This window comes from Capsicum annuum, chromosome 6 (genome assembly GCF_002878395.1).
Source record: "Capsicum annuum cultivar UCD-10X-F1 chromosome 6, UCD10Xv1.1, whole genome shotgun sequence".
Classification (NCBI taxonomy): Eukaryota; Viridiplantae; Streptophyta; class Magnoliopsida; order Solanales; family Solanaceae; genus Capsicum; species Capsicum annuum.
Window position 1 is genome coordinate 39,552,374 of NC_061116.1, and position 17,282 is coordinate 39,569,655.

Consider the following 17,282-nt stretch of genomic DNA (forward strand, 5'->3'; position numbering starts at 1 on the left):
CAAATATTAGTGATACTAAATAATGAAAAAATGAGAGTAATTCTTTTTCACATTTTTTTTATGATGAATTTTTTTGACAAAAAATGAGATTATCAATATTTTATGGAATTTAAAACAAAATAAATAATTTAAAATAAAATATTAAAGCTTCATAAACATTTAAAAAATATTAACATAAATTTTTTAACATATATTTTTAGGAAAAAGAAACTAATAAAGTTAAAAAAATTAGTAATTTTTTTTGTATGATTTAATATAAAGAAAAATAATTAAGCTAAATATTGTGAAGAATATTTTAATAAACAAATAATGTATTTTTACAAATAATATATTAAATAACTAATTTCAGCATAAGTAATGGATATAACTTGTTTTCAAACGAATGACGCATAGTGTACAAACCACCATCCAAACAAAGGGTAAGCAAAACCCCTGTTCAAATCCTTGAAACTCATATATAAACCCTTTGGTTCTTGAACGTTTTTCCTTTGTAAATTCAAACGTCTTGCTGTAGTATTTCACTTTCTCTTTCTAGAATCCTCTTACAATGGCGAGCAGTGAGCCTAAGCACGAGCACCGTGAAAATGAGGAAGAAGAAGCCGCCGGAGCCGACGATGAAGACACCGGAGCTCAGGTGGCACCAATTGTCAGACTCGAAGAAGTTACTGTATCAACTGGCGAAGAGAACGAAAATCCCATCATTGATTTGTAATTTCTCTTTGTTTATCCTTTCATATTACTGTTTAATTAATGACTCAATTGTTCAAATCTGTCCTTGTATGCTGTGGTGGATATAGGATTTTCACTGGGTTCGAAATATAGAAATATAGTGTCTCGAATTTGAACGTGGAATGTCAAGGCGAATTTTGAAACCCCAACCCCACCCCGCTTTGTTTCGGTTATATCGATCAATTGTAGTGAGTATTATTTTGTGGTAGTCTTGATTTTGTTACTATTTGTTGTTTTGTTACTTCCTACTGTTTATTGTTCAAATCTCTCAATGTATGCAGTGGGGATAAAAGTTTTTCACTAAAGGAGTTCGAAACATAGAAATATAGTACCTTGAATTTGAACTTGAAGTATCGTGGCAAATTTTGAATCCCCCTAAACTACTGAGCCAACTGTTGTTTTGGGTAGATCGATTGTAGTTTTCCCTCCATTTCAAATTGATTGACCTGTTTTGACTTGACATGGAGTGTAAGAAAATAAAGAACCAATTTTGAATCTTGTGGTCTAAAATTAAAGATATGTCAAATGTATCAAAATATCCTTTAATCTTGTAGTCTTAAATATGCCATGTGGAAAGTTAAATTAAACAATTGCTAAAAAGGGAAAGAGTCATTCTTTTTTTAAATGGACCAAGTAGGAAAATAGGTCAAACAAATTGAAACGAAAGGAGTGTGTTGTTTTTGTTACTACCTATTGTTTATAGTTCAAATATGTTGTTGTATGTAGTGGCGGATACAAGATTTTCACTAAGGGGGTTCAAAAAAATAAAAGTAGCGCCTGGGATCTCAACTAGGGACATCAATGCAAATTTTGAACCTCCATAAACTACTGAGCCACCATGTTGTTTCGAGTAGATAAAGTGTAGTATTATTTTGTGGTAGTCTTGTTTCTGTTACTACATTTGTTGTTTTGTTGTTCAAATCTTCATTGTATGCGGTGGCATATACATGATTTTCATTAAGGTGGTTCAAAACATTAAGAAATATAGTGCTTCGAAGTTGAACTAACGCAAATTTTGACTCCCCTCCTCTCAAACTACGAAGCAGCATGTTGCTTCGGGTAGATCGATTATAGTATTATTTTGTGGTAGTCTTGTTTCTTTTACTATTTGGTGTTTTGTTACTAGTTCTTGTTTATTGTTCTTCCATTACGTTTTCTTCTACACTATTTTTGTCTTGAGGGGGGTCTATTGGGAAGAGCCTCTCTACCTCATCTCCGAGGTAGAGATACGGACTGCGTACACTCTAAGCTCCCCTAACCTCACTCTGTGGAAAGACACTTGGTATGTTGTTGTTGTTTGTTGTTGTCTTAAACTAGTGTGTCAACCTCCAGGATTATGAATCTTGAACTTACACTTGCTCTACTATGAAAATCCTGCACTTTATACTCTTATGAGATTTGTATTTTGAACGAAATTTAGAGTGTTCAAAATTGAGTTGTTATCGATAATCCGACGGCAAAATAGGATTATTGGCTTATAGGTATTGAGTTATCGGATTAATGGTTGATGAACATATTAAAATTTATAATTAATGGCTTAACTATAGAGTTGGATTACTCAATTTCCTTATTGGATAAATCGTAAATCCGTTAAGAATGGTTAAATTTACATTTACATCCCTTTTATATATTAGTAGTTTAGAAAGTTAGAAACCTAAAATGTGAAAACTCTTAAGAGTTTGAGAGTCTGCAGTGGTTTACTGAAATAAAAATAAAGAGTTAAGAGACTGCCATGAATCCAAGCTTGAGTGATATTCTGTTTGTGTTTTTAGTTTTTGAATGTTGGAAAAACTTCTCTTTAAGGAGAATTTAAGAGTTTTCTTTCCAATTGTTAGTATTGGGATCGGGGATTTTGCTGGGATTGTAACGTGTGAGGCGTTCTAGCTTAATTTGTCTTTGAAGTGTATTATGAGGTTTGTAAATAAGGAGTTTCAAAAGGATGCACAAAATTGGGTAATTCAGACTCTCAAGCCAATTCAAAATATTGAATTTTGGAAAGTCATATTTTGGTCCAATTTGCTTCACATAAGCAGATTCAACATGAGCATTTTGGATTTTGCCTTTTCTTAATTATATTGACTTTGTTGATTAATAGATAACCAGTTGAGAACCGATTAACCGTTACATGGAAACTGAACTAACCGATATCTTATTAATTAGGTTAGCAGATTAGTATATTAAAAAATTGGAAACTGATAAGTCAAACCGTTAAGAAAACCGAACTAACCAATTGTTAACCGTTTAATGCAAACCGAACTAACCGATATCTTATTAGTTGGGTTAAAAGATTAGTATGTTTAGATATTGAAAACCGATAAGTCAAACAGGTAAGCACAAATATCCAACCAAATTACTAGATAAGAATACTGACTACATCACTCTTTTAGAAAACAAATTGTTAAAAGAAAACACTATACAAACTCCTCGAAAAGTCCGTCTCCTGTATAAAACTCTTGTCCTTGAACATTCTAATATATACTTCTTCTCTACTAATTCACTCTCTCTATATATAGAATCCTCTCTGTATATCTCTACATATCACATCCAATACACACACTACAGTGGCGACCACTGAGCCTAAGCACCAGCACCGGAAAGAGGAATTAGAAGCTGCCGGAGCTGATGACAAATATACCAGAGCTCAGGTGGCCCCAATTGTCAGATTCAAAGAAGTTGTTGTATTAACCGGCGAGGAGAATGAAAATCCGATCATTGCTTTGTAATTTCTTTCTCCTCCCTTATTACTGTTTATTGCTTGTTCATTTATCCCGTTATAGGGTTTAAATAATGACCCAATTGATTAAATCTTTAATTTTCTGCTACAGTTTAACTTATTAACCCAATTGTTCAAATATGTTCGCTCCATGGAAAAAGAAAGATGGATTACAAGTGTCACTGCTTGTAAATTTCTTTATTACGTATCCGTTAATTCAATTCTAAGTCTAGTTAATAACCTCAATTGTTTAGATCTGTATTATATATACTCCCAATGACTGGTGGGTTCGGATTGGTGGGTTCGGATTACTGATTGTCAATGCAGTTAATTTTTCTGTGTGAATCTGTCCATTGCTTGTCCATTGATCTAATTTTGGGGTTAATTTAATAACCTATATTTTCTTATATTCTTTTTTTAATGCTCTCAGCATTAAATAAAGATGGCGAGTTCAGAGTAGGAATGTCGAAGCAGTTAATTTCTTGTGTGATTTTGTATATGATTTTCTTGAATAAAATTCGCAGGAAAGCCAAGCTTTATAGGTTCGATAAAGATGGGAATCAGTGGAAAGAGAGAGGTGCTGGCACTGTAAAGCTATTGAAGCATAAGGAAACTGGCAAAGTTCGTCTTGTTATGCGCCAATCCAAGACCCTTAAGATCTGCGCCAACCACCTTGGTCTGTATTTCAGAAGAAGATCAATTTTTCGGCTTTCCTTAATATATCAATATTTCATGTCAATTCCTGCTAGAGAATTTTATCAAGGGTACAACAAAAACAACAACAAACCCAGTAGATTCCCACATCGTGGGGTCTGGGCAGGGTAGAGTGTACGCAGACCATACCACTACCTCTAACGAAGTAAAGAGGCTGTTTCCGATAGACCCCCAGCTCAAGACAAAGGACAGTATATAAAAACATCAAGAGCATGGAACACGATAAAAAAAACATAGATACGTCATCCACAAAAATATGCAACACTGCCAAACAAAAGACACCTAAGCCCTCCTACCCAGTGACTACGACTCATCCACCCACCTTAACCCTCTATCGTAATGTTTTTCCTCCATACCTTCCTATCCTTCTAATATTCCTTTATTAAGTGACTCTTTCTCTTTGGCCAATTCAAAAAACGATGACACCTTTAGGTACTTGGAGACTCCTTAATCTTAACATTCTTATTTTACCCCAGAATTTTATCAAGGGTAAAATAAGAATGTTAAGATTAAGGAGTCTCCAAGTACCTAAAGGTGTCATCGTTTTTTAATTGGCCAAAGAGAAAGAGTGTCACTTATAAAGGAATATTAGAAGTATTGAAAAATATTATACTCCTATATCTCTAAAAGGCTGACTAGATGTTGGAGTACTAGCATCAAGCATCTAATTTCATTGTAAAGTAGGATATAAATTTCTCAACCTTTGTGAAACTAAATTCCTATGTTATGATCTGATGACTGATTATCCTATTAGCAGGAGTCGTTTGAGTTAGGAAAGAGATTTGTATGTTTGTAGAGAGATATGTAATTTTAGGGAACCTCGAGTTTAAGAGGCCCCCTAATTTTTTAGACAATATATTGAGTATTTTAACAAAACATGTCCGAATGAAGTAACTTCAGTATGGAGGATCCTCATTAGTTTGCGGCATTGTTACTTTTTTCCTTATCTCATTAGGAAGTATTGGTAATCAAGTTAGTTTCATTTGCTTGGGTGATTTGAAATGTAGTTTCTCTTCTCATGTGTTTGGGTTTTATATTTTCTTGCTGAATATATGTTTTGGACATATCTCCAGTTCTCCCAACGATGATGGTTCAGGAACATGCTGGAAATGAAAAGTCTTGTGTGTGGCATGCAGCAGATTTTGCTGATGGTGAACTGAAAGATGAGCTTTTTTGCATCAGATTTGCATCTATCGAGCGTGAGTAATCTCACTTCTGCATTACAAACTTTATCTACTATTTTTCAAGTATTCTTGCTAGTTAGATGGAGGTCTAAGGAACTGGTGAAGGCACTGCTCTGTCTACTTTTGTTAGTTGCATAATCACGGTGGCATTCTTTATCACTATCAGTCTAGAGGAGTTATCAGAATTAAATGTTGGCAGTCAACCTTCCGCAATCCTTCTCCTTTATCCATGTTTAGTACCGGTTGGTGCTTGGCATCAGTTGCTTTCCTTTTTCTTTTGGGATAAATATACGGAGTAGCTTCCTTTATCTCTGTAGTTGCCAAGTCCGTCATTGTATGTGTGGATAAATTCTGTTTCTATTTGAGATATTATGCTGTGCATAATGCCTGTGTTATTTCCTTAGCTTTATGGTTTCGCTCAAATCAAGTAAAAGTTCTAGTCATGAATATCTGTATCATTTATGACAAGAATCCATATTAGTGACCTATGTTGCTCGGACTCTTCAAAAATGTCAGCGGTTGCTTGTCGGGTTTTCCAAAAGTAGTGTATATTTGGACAATCCGACACGGGTGAAGCATTGAAAGTGAAGAGTTTGTGCAACTTAGTTAGTGACATCTTTTTGTTTGAAGTTGACCTGGCCAGTGAATTGTGCTGGCTTTCTAATGTACCATGTATTGCATGTGTCTCACTACTCAAATCCTGATGGGTTATAATTTTCAATCAGACATTAGTTTCCCCATTGACATATATTTAACTGTTGTTAGCCTGATCCTTGTTTGCTTAGAAACCAGCTCAGGCTCGGTTATGTTGTAACTAAAGCATATATCGCAAACCTGTTTGTGTCTCTACTCTGCTGACATTATAAGAAGGATAGAGAGAATTTTACCAGTTGGAATATTCTTTGTAAACCTTAAGGAATTTGTTGTTTTGTTTTTCAAAAGATACATTCTTCTCCTTTTACTGTTATACACTGATGCATTCTTCTCCTTTTACTGTTATACACTGACTTATGGCTGATCCGGAAGATTGAATGACAGAGAATTGTGCGTCATGATTCAAATTTTGAGCCTGCATCAAAATTCAGCAATTTTAATAGGAACTTCCAGTATTTGTTTCCTTTTATCTCTCTAAACTTCTTGTGGTTTCATGATGGGCCATGTAACCAACGAACTATAGTAGGGTACTGTAACGCCCCGATTCTCGAGAACCGGAACGTCACACGGTGGTTATGATCCCGAAGGACCACAAGCTAACCCTTTTTCTGATATCTGTACCTGTTCACTGCATAATAGAATAAAATACATGCGAAAACTGGTTAACACTTGCCATAAGGTTCAAACATCTAGAAATATACAATACCTTAAACCCCACACACTAATACATCTGTCTGAAAAGCCTCTATACTGCCTGAACTGTGGAGTTGAAGGGACAATTCCCCCAACTAACTCCGTCTACTAAAATCAAATACTATAATAACAACATCCTCGGATGATGAGGACTCACTGCTGCACCTACTGCTGCTATACAAGTGACTTCGAAGATGCTCCAAGTTTCACTCCTCTGAACCTATGATGCCCCAAAATAAAAGAATACCATAGCGCGAATGCGTCAGTACTAAGATGTACTGAGTATGCAAGCAGGGAAGGCTAAATGCAAGGGCTTATGCATGAACATTTAATCAGCCGAATAATCATGAGAATAACGAACGAGTACACATATATGAATCCACAGTTCACAACCACTATAACAATTATAACGACTCCAGATACCACAACTCGGATACCACTTTACTGTCCTCGGAACTCACTACTGTACTGGGGTACTGCATTACTGAATCACAGGATACCAACACTGATCAATCGAATATACTCACACCCCTGACTCCTGAAGATTTATACTGACACAGAAACTGTGGGAAGTAGTTACATAACTCACCATGACTCCTCATAAGCAACTGAATATGTGGGGGTGCACAAAATAATTTGAATAATATCTTTGATTTCGTAAAACATGCGTACGGAAAATGAAAACTCACATGGCTTGAATTTCATTATCTATACTTCTCATAATATTATAGAGAGGAAAACATAAGTAAAATCCCATAAATCTACATAATCATGAGACGATGAAATAAGTACAATAACACATGTGAGTCATCATATAATTTGTCAATCACTTTCAGTTCATCAAGAATATCAATTCTCATAATGTAAATATCATGTAAATCTTTTGAAAGAATAACTTTCACAATTCCACTTTCAAATCACTTCACCATTCACCATAGACACAAGGAAACACACACACACACTGGGAGATCCTATAACCGACATAAACCATGTGAGCTACATGGAGTCCAACGTACAATCCACGTTGGGGAGAGTCGTCCTATCCTTGCAATTGGAGTAGGACTATCGATATCAAATCCACACAAACTAGTGATCACTATATAAATCAGCCTCAGGCTCTCCTACGGGGGCACGTAGTTCTAGGGAAGTAAGGTCGCTTTATACCTCCCACTCGGTGCTAAAAATTTCTCCGGGACTTAGCTCAGATCATTTCAAAGACAATCCATAACAAAACAATTTCAGTAATATATAAATATACATCGGGAGTCATCATGCTTCCCATCTCTCAAAATCAACCACGTTGTGGATTTCTTTCACACTTGAGTTCAAAACAACTCCATTAAGACCAAAAGGTCAAATCATTCAAAATATCTCAAATATTCAACATCAACGTGCTTATAGCACACATTTTCTCAAAGACACAATTTCAAATGGGGTTCAAGACCCAAATATCAAAATCATGATAAATATCGTTCAAGATTTATGCTTGATATCTCCACACATGTAAATTCATCTTTCAAAATCATAAACATCAAGATTTCATAATAATCATCATAAGATATGGGTTCATGCTTCAAATTCGTAAAAATCAAATAAAAATCATGCCTTTATAAAGAAAATTACTTTTGGGCACAAGAAGGAAAGAGAGTTCTTGTTGAAAAACCCGAATTCATGTTAAGTTCTCAAATCATCGGAAATTCATCGATCGTAGCACGACTAAGATTATCGCGGAACTGACTCAGCTCTAGACCAGCAGACTATTTCGGGCATACGTACCCCCAGCAATCAATAACATAAGTAATACGTAGTATACAACAACGCATACTCACATGCCCACAGGCCATCATGCACCATGCATTCATTAACACCTCACACCAATCATTTGAAGATCATATTCATATACAAGTATTGGGATCTCATGCCATTACATCATAGATCATTCAACAAGGATGCATATGGTTAAGGAAGAATACAACATAACATAGTTCATCCAATTGGGATACACACAAATAACATACATTCCATACATCATGGTTCACTTCTCAAGGTTCTTTCCTTTAAGATCTTGATATATGCAATTCGACCCATAATTAGACATTTCACAAACACCTTACATGCACTTTTAGGCATTGGTGAATTCGTCAAATTCTCATGTTTTCCGCCACCCCATATATCTTATCCAACACACATAATCATCACATGCATGTATCAACCAACATACACCATCACCACACACACACATATATATATATATCAACCAACATGCATAATCATCATATATATATATATATATATCAAGTAACATACATAATCCTCATATATATCTCAACCATCAAATATCAATCAACATGTATATATATATACATCATCAAAGTCTAGAAAACATATATATATATATATATATATATATATATACACACATAACTTGAACTTTCAAAAAAGGGATTCGTGGACTCTATGGACGAAAGGAGTCCATAGATAAACACTTACATATCTTAGATTTCGTGGCCAGAAGAGATTGACGGAAAGAATTCTTGAATCAAAGCCTCCAATTAATTTCCCCCAATTCAAATCCCTAACCCTAACTTTATATATATATATATATATAAAGAGAAATGAGAGGAAAATAATACAAGTTCTCAGCTGAATGGGGTATTTATAGAGGTTTAAAAGAGTGGTGAAAGACCAAAATGCCCCTAAGAAACAAATAAAACCCGAATCTGTCCTTCAGTGATCTATCCGATAGGCTGAAGTAAATTGGCCATAACTTTTTACTCTGATGTTCAAATTGGATGAAACCAATTTTATTGGAAAGAAGACTCTCAGGGCTTTCCGTTGATATATAGCAGCTCACACAGTTCATTATGTACAAGAAGTTATGATCGTTTGAAGTTGACCAAAAAAATCGCCTGGCTGCAGTATTTTTTTTTCCTGCACATTTTACTGTTCACAGTTCGATCGGAATGGTCGTAACTCATCGCTCGAGTGTCCGTTTTGGGTGATCCACATATCGTTGGAAAGCTTATTCGATGCTCTACGAAATGGTGGGTCGAAATTCAAGAAATGACACACAGAAAAATTATAAATCATTCTCGAAGATAGGATCCAATACGTTTACGCACAAAATTTCGACGAAATTTTTTTTCCGGGGTATTACATCATCTCCCCCTTGGAAACATTCGTCCTCGAATGTGAAGGCCAGATCAAGAACACTAATCGACTAGGTTTATTCAAGACAGCAACACATCTCAAAACATAACCACACGACTGAAGCAACCAATACTCTGCGTACGTTCACTAGTCATGCACATCTATCGCATAAAACATTCAACAACCCACTCATGGGTAAATTTTCACAACACATGCATCTCAAATGCACAGAATCATAACCCAACCAATCTCTTCAATACATGTTCAAACATGCCCACAATTCGAGTTCCTTTCTATTGAACGTGCATATTAAATACGAATATACCTAATATACCAAATTCTCGAAAGCATAACTAGAAATGCAACGAACGATGAGGTTAACATCATAGAAAGAGCATGGACATACAATTATTATAACATTATGGGGTATCTCCCCCTTGGGACCCAAGGTCCCTCTAGACATATTTCACTGAAATAAGAATGGGTCGGGAACTGTCTCCCTTTACTGCTTTTCCATACCTACTGGCACCACTACCAGATTCTGAGGGCCTGACTTGTCACTTTCTCTATCATCCTCCTCTCAGCTTTAAGTCATCGTCACACTTTTGAACACTTGGCTAAACCCCGAAATGAACTACAACCAATGTACTCTAGAGTCTGAGGCACAACGGTGCACAAAATGATAACTTAATTCATCCAGAAAGACTACACCTGAAAACATAAATTCAATACCAATGCTACTTCTTGGAATACAACTCTTATCTTTCCTTAGTCTCTGCAATCTTCATCATATGCATACACTTTTTTCAACACCTACTTGTCTCACTAAACACATTATCTACTTCGATTTCTTCATAGGCTACTAATACCACACTCACATCTTAATACTTAGTTTGGAGTCCACAAACTTACATTCTTCAAAGATTCAAGCTTAGCTTCTAAAACATAAAATGAATATCCACAAATCCTTAATAAACATACTATTCTCATTCTAGCCTTCAAATATCACATCTCTTAAACTTATACTTCTCCACACCATGAGAATCGCAGCTATATCTTTATCAATCAACGCATATAATTCCCAACTTCCACACTTAGATTCTTACATATATAATTTCAAGCCTATTCATTCACTATAAACAGCTAACCCCATAAGGCATACTCTGCTCACTTTAGAAAACACTGTCTCGAAATTATCTGCGGGGACCGTCAGAGAAAGTTCTATCTGAAAGACTTTGGCTTCACTACTTCGGTTACCTTAAGAGTAAGGTAAATCTGACATAAGTAGATCATTACAAGAGTCTACATAACTCTCTTGGAAAATCTTGCTATAGCACGATCTGGATCATGAACGAACGGAAACTCTTCTAAAAATCCCATAGCCTCCCGTACATGAATGTGGCGCGCAACACACTCTTGTACAAGACTCTACTAGATGCGGCTTTTCAGACTCCCTAGGACACTGTTGAACCTTAGGCTCTGATATGTACTTAGGGTGTGATTTTGATGTCTGTGTGCTGTACTTTGGCATTAGATGTGAGAAAAGTCTCTTCAGGCCAACTGTATCAAATTCCTGAATACGTAGTTACTTGGAAGTAATTTTCATACAAAAAATTGGCTGTTAGGCACAAAATAAATGTTTGTACAGTTATTAAGGTTGTAGATAATTTACGCTAAGAAATATTCAAGAAAAAAAGAAGATAAATTTATCTTTAGAAAAAATAAAGAAGATGAGCTAAAAATGAACTAATATCAATTAAAAAATGGGTGAAGGATGGAAATATTGCTTTATCCGATGTATTGAGACAACAGTGGCCCTGAGTTGTTTGGGCGGTGGGGATGGAGAGTAGTTTTTTTAAAATAGATTTTTTTTCATTATTATTGTTCGGGGTGGGGAATAAACAAGGGGTGGAAAATAGTCTTTTCAACTTTGATAAAAACACTTCGTGAGTTTTTCCTGAATTCCTGGTGGACAACTATGTTGCTCGGACTTGGCGGTTTTGCCGCCGAATCCGTCTCGATGCGACACTGGCGTGGGTGCGGACGCTTTCGCCTTCTCTGATTCAGTCAAACGATTTCGGACTCGTTGACCAAATTCAAGAAGAAAATTGAGGGGAAACATTGGATAGGCCGGCGACTTAACTGAAGAAATTCCGACCAACGACTACACCATCGAACTGTAAAGTTACAAAACAGAAACGCCATTGTCGATGTGCCTTGTCTAAGTGTATATGATCGACGACGACGACTGGGTGAGAAGAAACTGTTTTTTTTTGGCTTTGAAATTAGAGAAATAAAAAGAGTCGAAGAGAAGAAAATACTGCAATTGTATTGTCAAAGGAATTATTTTATTAATAACTCAAAACATATATTTATAGCTAAATTTCTAACTACACTTCAATTTAAATTGGGATAATTAATTTCTATTCAAATAATAAGGGGACAACTAACTCCTAAGTCATATAGGAATCTAATAATTTAAAACTACTAAAATTTTCTATTCCTATTTTATTTCTGAGACATTTTCAACAGAAACAATAACTGTTTCTTGGGGACGGCGCTGGCGTATGTATTTTTCGGCGGCGTTGACGTATGTACTTCTCGGAGTTGGTCATTATGTCGGTTCACTAACCAGTTTTATTTAATTGCATTATATCTAAAAACTTTTAAAAAATAAAAACATTTAATATACAACCGTTTTGTTTTTAATAAAAATATTTAATACACGTGAAGAGGAGGGGCATGGATGCCCCGGTCCGTAGGTGTGAGAGGCTAGCGTTGGATGGTTTTAGACGGGGTAGGGGTAGACCGAAGAAGTACTGGGGTGAGGTGATTAGGCGGGACATGGAACAGTTACAGCTTACCGAGGACATGACCCTAGATAGGAAGGTCTGGAAGACGCGAATTACGGCAGAGGATTAGGGCCAGTTCGGGTCGCTATTGTAGGGAAGGGATTGGGGGGGGTGTATTCCTGTTATGATTCCGTATTCAATGTTCCGTGTTCCGTGTGCCATGTTTGTTACGAATCTGTGTGCTTTCCTCTGCTTTATATTCCTGCATTCCTGCTTTACTCTGTTTTATATTCCTTATGGCTGCAGTATATATGTTATGTCATCTGCTTCTGTGCTGTACTATGGGTTTGTGTGATATCTCGTAACTTGAGCCGGGGGTCTTTCGGAAACAGCCTTTCTACTTCATCAGAGGTAGAGGTATGGACTGCGTACATCTTACCCCCCCAGACCCCACTAAGTGGGAATACACTGGGATTGTTGTTGTTGTTGTTGTTTGTTTTGATAAAAAATTCACTACAGTTATGAGTTATGTCGGTTTACACATGCCGAACAACATAAGTTTATTGCATGTCGGTTCTTGTGTTTTTTAATTTTAACTTTTTTCAACAACAACAACAACAACAACATACCGAGTATACTCCCACCTATTTTAACTTTTTTATGATATAAAAATAATTTATATCAATATTTGGTACATAAATGTAAGTTAAAATTTTGGGAAAAAGTTTCTAACATTAATACTACTCCTAATTGAAAAGTAAAAATAAAGACAAAAGTAACTAAAAATAGTAAACTAACTAAAATAAATAAATCATAATCCCTATGTGTCAAGGAAAATTAAATTGATTTAAATTGGGAAAAGTCTAAAATTGTCTTCATCAATAACATTATAAATAGATCCTCTATATTTAAAATATTTACTCCCTCCATTTCAAAAAGAATGACCCCTTTCCTTTTTAGCAATTTTTTAATTTAACTTTTCACGTGACATGTTTAAGACTACAAGATTGAAGGGCATTTTGGTACATTTGACATATCTTTAATTTAACACCACAAGCTTCAAAAGTCTTCTTTATTTTCTTAAACTCCGTGCCAAGTCAAACAAGGTCATTCTTTTTGAAACGAAGGGAGTAATTTTTTTTAGCTGAATCCTTGCACTCGTATCCACACACAGATTCGCACCCCCGAATCTTAAAATTTATATTTTGACGAATCTGACTTTCGGATCCGCACCCTTCTCGAATACTCGCACCCGAGTCCGAGCAACTTAGGTGAACAGAGTAATTTGATACATGTGCTAGTGGGAGGTATTAGCTACCTCGTGGAATAGCCGAGGTACATGCAAGCTGATAACTACTGTAACAAAAAAAAAGTTGAATATCCCTGCAGCTGCCTAAGGGTAATCAGAAGGTTGGTTTTATCTCCAAAAAAATTAATATTTTATATGCTCATTATGTGATTTAGTTGGTAAGTCAGAACAAGTACATGTGTTTCATATTGGACTAGTGAGTTAGTCAAAAGGTGGATAAACACCAGAGCCGTTCACCAAGCTAAACTCACATGCCTGTTTTTCCTCTTCCTCCAAAGTCAAATGTAATAATATAGAACAGGAATAATTGCTTTCCTCTCCGATCTTTTGTCAAAATCTGACCTTTTCCTGCCATCCTTCCTTGAAAATAAGGCTGGAAATTAGTTGATGGTTTTGAATAGCTTAATGAAACCATCACTCTTTCCAGCGTAAACCAGAGCCCCAACTTCTGCGCGAGTATTAGCCTGCAGTCTTACTGTCTTAAAAAAAGGACAAGAACCCTAGTGTATTTTATTTGTTTTTGTATATGTATGTGTTGGAGATGTGTGTGGCGGATATGATTCAAATTGAAAAGCTTGGTCGATAAGATGGGATAGAACTTGGAAAGAATATACACTGTTCAAAGGTGGGAAGTAGAAGAATTTGCTCAACCAACACCTCCAGATGTATCTAAAACGAGTGAATTGATGGATTTATTCTTAAATGTTCTGCTAACTCAAATTCTAGAGTAACTTTTCTACTGAACTTTATGCATTAGGATATAGATTAACATCCCATATTGGGCTATTCCATATCTCAAGCCTTTGCTAGGCAATTAATAATAATGGCTTTGTTTTGTGATTAACACTATTGTATGGCAGGTTTTTTTTTTGTTGAATTATAGCATGTACGAATTGCAAATAATTATCCGACTTTCCATATCCTTACCCCTTTTTTTTTGATAAAGTAAGAGATTATCATTGCATGGGATCAGGAAGATGCCAAATTACAATAGGTGTAACCAGTTAGCTCCAGTACAGAAAGGCAAAGCACCATTTCAGCACTGGTACAAGTAGTCTAAGCTAGAACTGAGGAGCTAACAAAGTCTAAAAACATGTCTATGCTATTAACAGGTGAAAGAAAATTCTAACTAAACAACTAACTAAATATTTAGTCTTCAGAGAGTGGGTAGGAGTTGATATTCCATCAAAGCATTGGCATTCCTTTCATTCCAGATAACCCAAAAAATGACTGCTCGGATCATCCTCTAGACTTTCTTGCTGGCTTTGTCAACTCTCCAAAAAAAAATCCAGCTGATTTAGTAATCCTTGATGACTTGATTATACTCCAGGAGAGGCCAAATAGAGAGAACAAAAAGTTCAAAATACTGGTTCTGATGTGGCAATGCAAAAACAGATGGCTAACACACTCAAGATTCTGTTTGCATAAATAGCAACTGTTAGTTGAGTAATTTTCGTTCTGCTAAAATTATCTTATGTTAAGCAAGCATTACTGAGAGTTGTCAAAGCTAGGCATGTAACTTTTGAGTGGTAGTCTGGTCTTCCAAACATGCTTCCAAGGCCAATCCCTCAGAATTCCACCCTCTGAACACATCAGATCATAACCTTCCTTTACTGTGTATTTCCCCTCCTTTAGATGTACCCCAAATGATTCCATCTGCTTGGTGCTCATTACTGTTGGAACTTACCAGGGTTGCAAGTAGAGCAATCATGTAATTAATTTCCCAATCTTGTGAGTTCCTTCTGAAGGAGGGGCTCCATATGTTGTCGTCTCTGCTTTGGGTAATATTGGAACAATGTTCCTGGCAAATTGAAAAGTCCTGGATAGGTATCTTTCAAAGCAGCTCTCCCAAGCCATTTGTCATCCCAGAATTTAATGTGCATACCATTCCCCTGAAAGAGGTGTTTTGGAAGAAAACAGTACCATCTTCTTACCTTTTTTCCATGGTTTGGAACTTTGGATTAAACCATTTTTAGAATCTTAGTGGTTGTGATCCGACCTTAGCTGCATCACTGATAAATGTCATGAAAGGGGAATATACGCAAGTTGGGACTAGGAGAGGGGAAAGGGTGATAGTGGTTGGCTTGTGGGTCTTAATCAATGTCTCTTGTCCTTGGCCACTTGGCGCAACTGCCTAATGTCATAAGTTGAGCTTCTATGACGCACTTGAAGTTTCTAGTCCTAAAATATGAAATTGCAAAAATAAATGTCCGCAGATGTACAATATTAAGCTAAGATGACTGATTATCCAAAATGCTAGAATCATCAGTGCGCCCAAAGCTTAAGTCTTGACTTGATTGAGATTCTTGAGTATCTACCTGTCATATTTTCTTTGTTGAGGTCTCTGTTGGCATCTAGAGAGAACTGATCTTTGATTTGGGAGAAAAGACATCTTTTCCCCTGAACTTGTCCTCCAAACTCACTTTAACACTTAAACTTAATTTCTGTTTATTTACCCCCTTAACATCTTTAAAGTGTATTTGTTTCATCCCTCAAAATTGAATATCACTTTCACAACGGAGAGTGGGTTACACACGCGCCATGTCAGTGCCAAATCAGTGCTAGTTCATTGCCACGTAAGAAATTAGGATTTAAAAAAAAAAATCCCCCACACACTCTTTTTATGTATTTTTGTTTTAAAAAGCAAAAAATAAATATTTACTATTTATATATAATATAATATAATATATATATATGTACTATTTTAATATATATATGTATAAATACTACATTATATATATATATATATATATAATAAAAAATGCCCCCACCCCCACCCCATTTTCATTTAAATAATATATATTTTATATAATTATTTTTATTTTAAAAATAAAAAATATACATGTACTATATATATATATATATATATATATATAGTAAATAAGAAATTCAACCTACCCCAACCTCTTTCTCCATTCCAGTCCCCCCTCCACCCGCGCTCTTCTTTTCTTCCGGCCCCTCCCCCCGTGATTCTTTCTCCCCTTTCAGCCCCACCCCTACCCCACCCTTCCAGCCCCCCACCCCCGTTCTTTCATTGATGATAAGTGATTCAAAAACAAAATCATCAATTTAATTTTTATCTAGATTTTGAGGGAGTTGGATTGAAGGTTGAGATGATGTTCAATAGAGAAAATTATTTAATATTGTTTTCATGTTTGTTTTTGGGTGGATCTAATGAAGGAAAGTGAAAAAAATTAAAGGAAAGTGTTGTTTTTGGGTGATGGTGTTAATGGAGGAAAGTGAAAAAAATTAAAGTGTTGTTCTTGGGTGTTGTTGGTAATGGAGGAAGGTGAAAACAATTTAAAGGAAAGTGTTGTTCTTGGGTGGTGTTGTTAATGGAGGAA

The 17,282-nt window shown here is 35.8% G+C and overlaps 1 protein-coding gene across 1 annotated transcript in view; it reads left to right on the forward strand.

Moving 5' to 3' along the window:
* Positions 1–359: 359 nt before the first annotated feature.
* The window catches only part of LOC107873449 (ran-binding protein 1 homolog a), a 21,263-nt gene continuing 4,340 nt past the window's right edge, over positions 360–17,282 (forward strand). Inside the window, exons 1-3 of the mRNA XM_016720307.2 lie at positions 360–708; positions 3,967–4,118; positions 5,230–5,355. Of these exons, the coding sequence (XP_016575793.2) occupies positions 548–708; positions 3,967–4,118; positions 5,230–5,355 (439 nt within the window). The 5' untranslated portion in view covers positions 360–547. The remainder of the gene's footprint in view (positions 709–3,966; positions 4,119–5,229; positions 5,356–17,282) is intronic.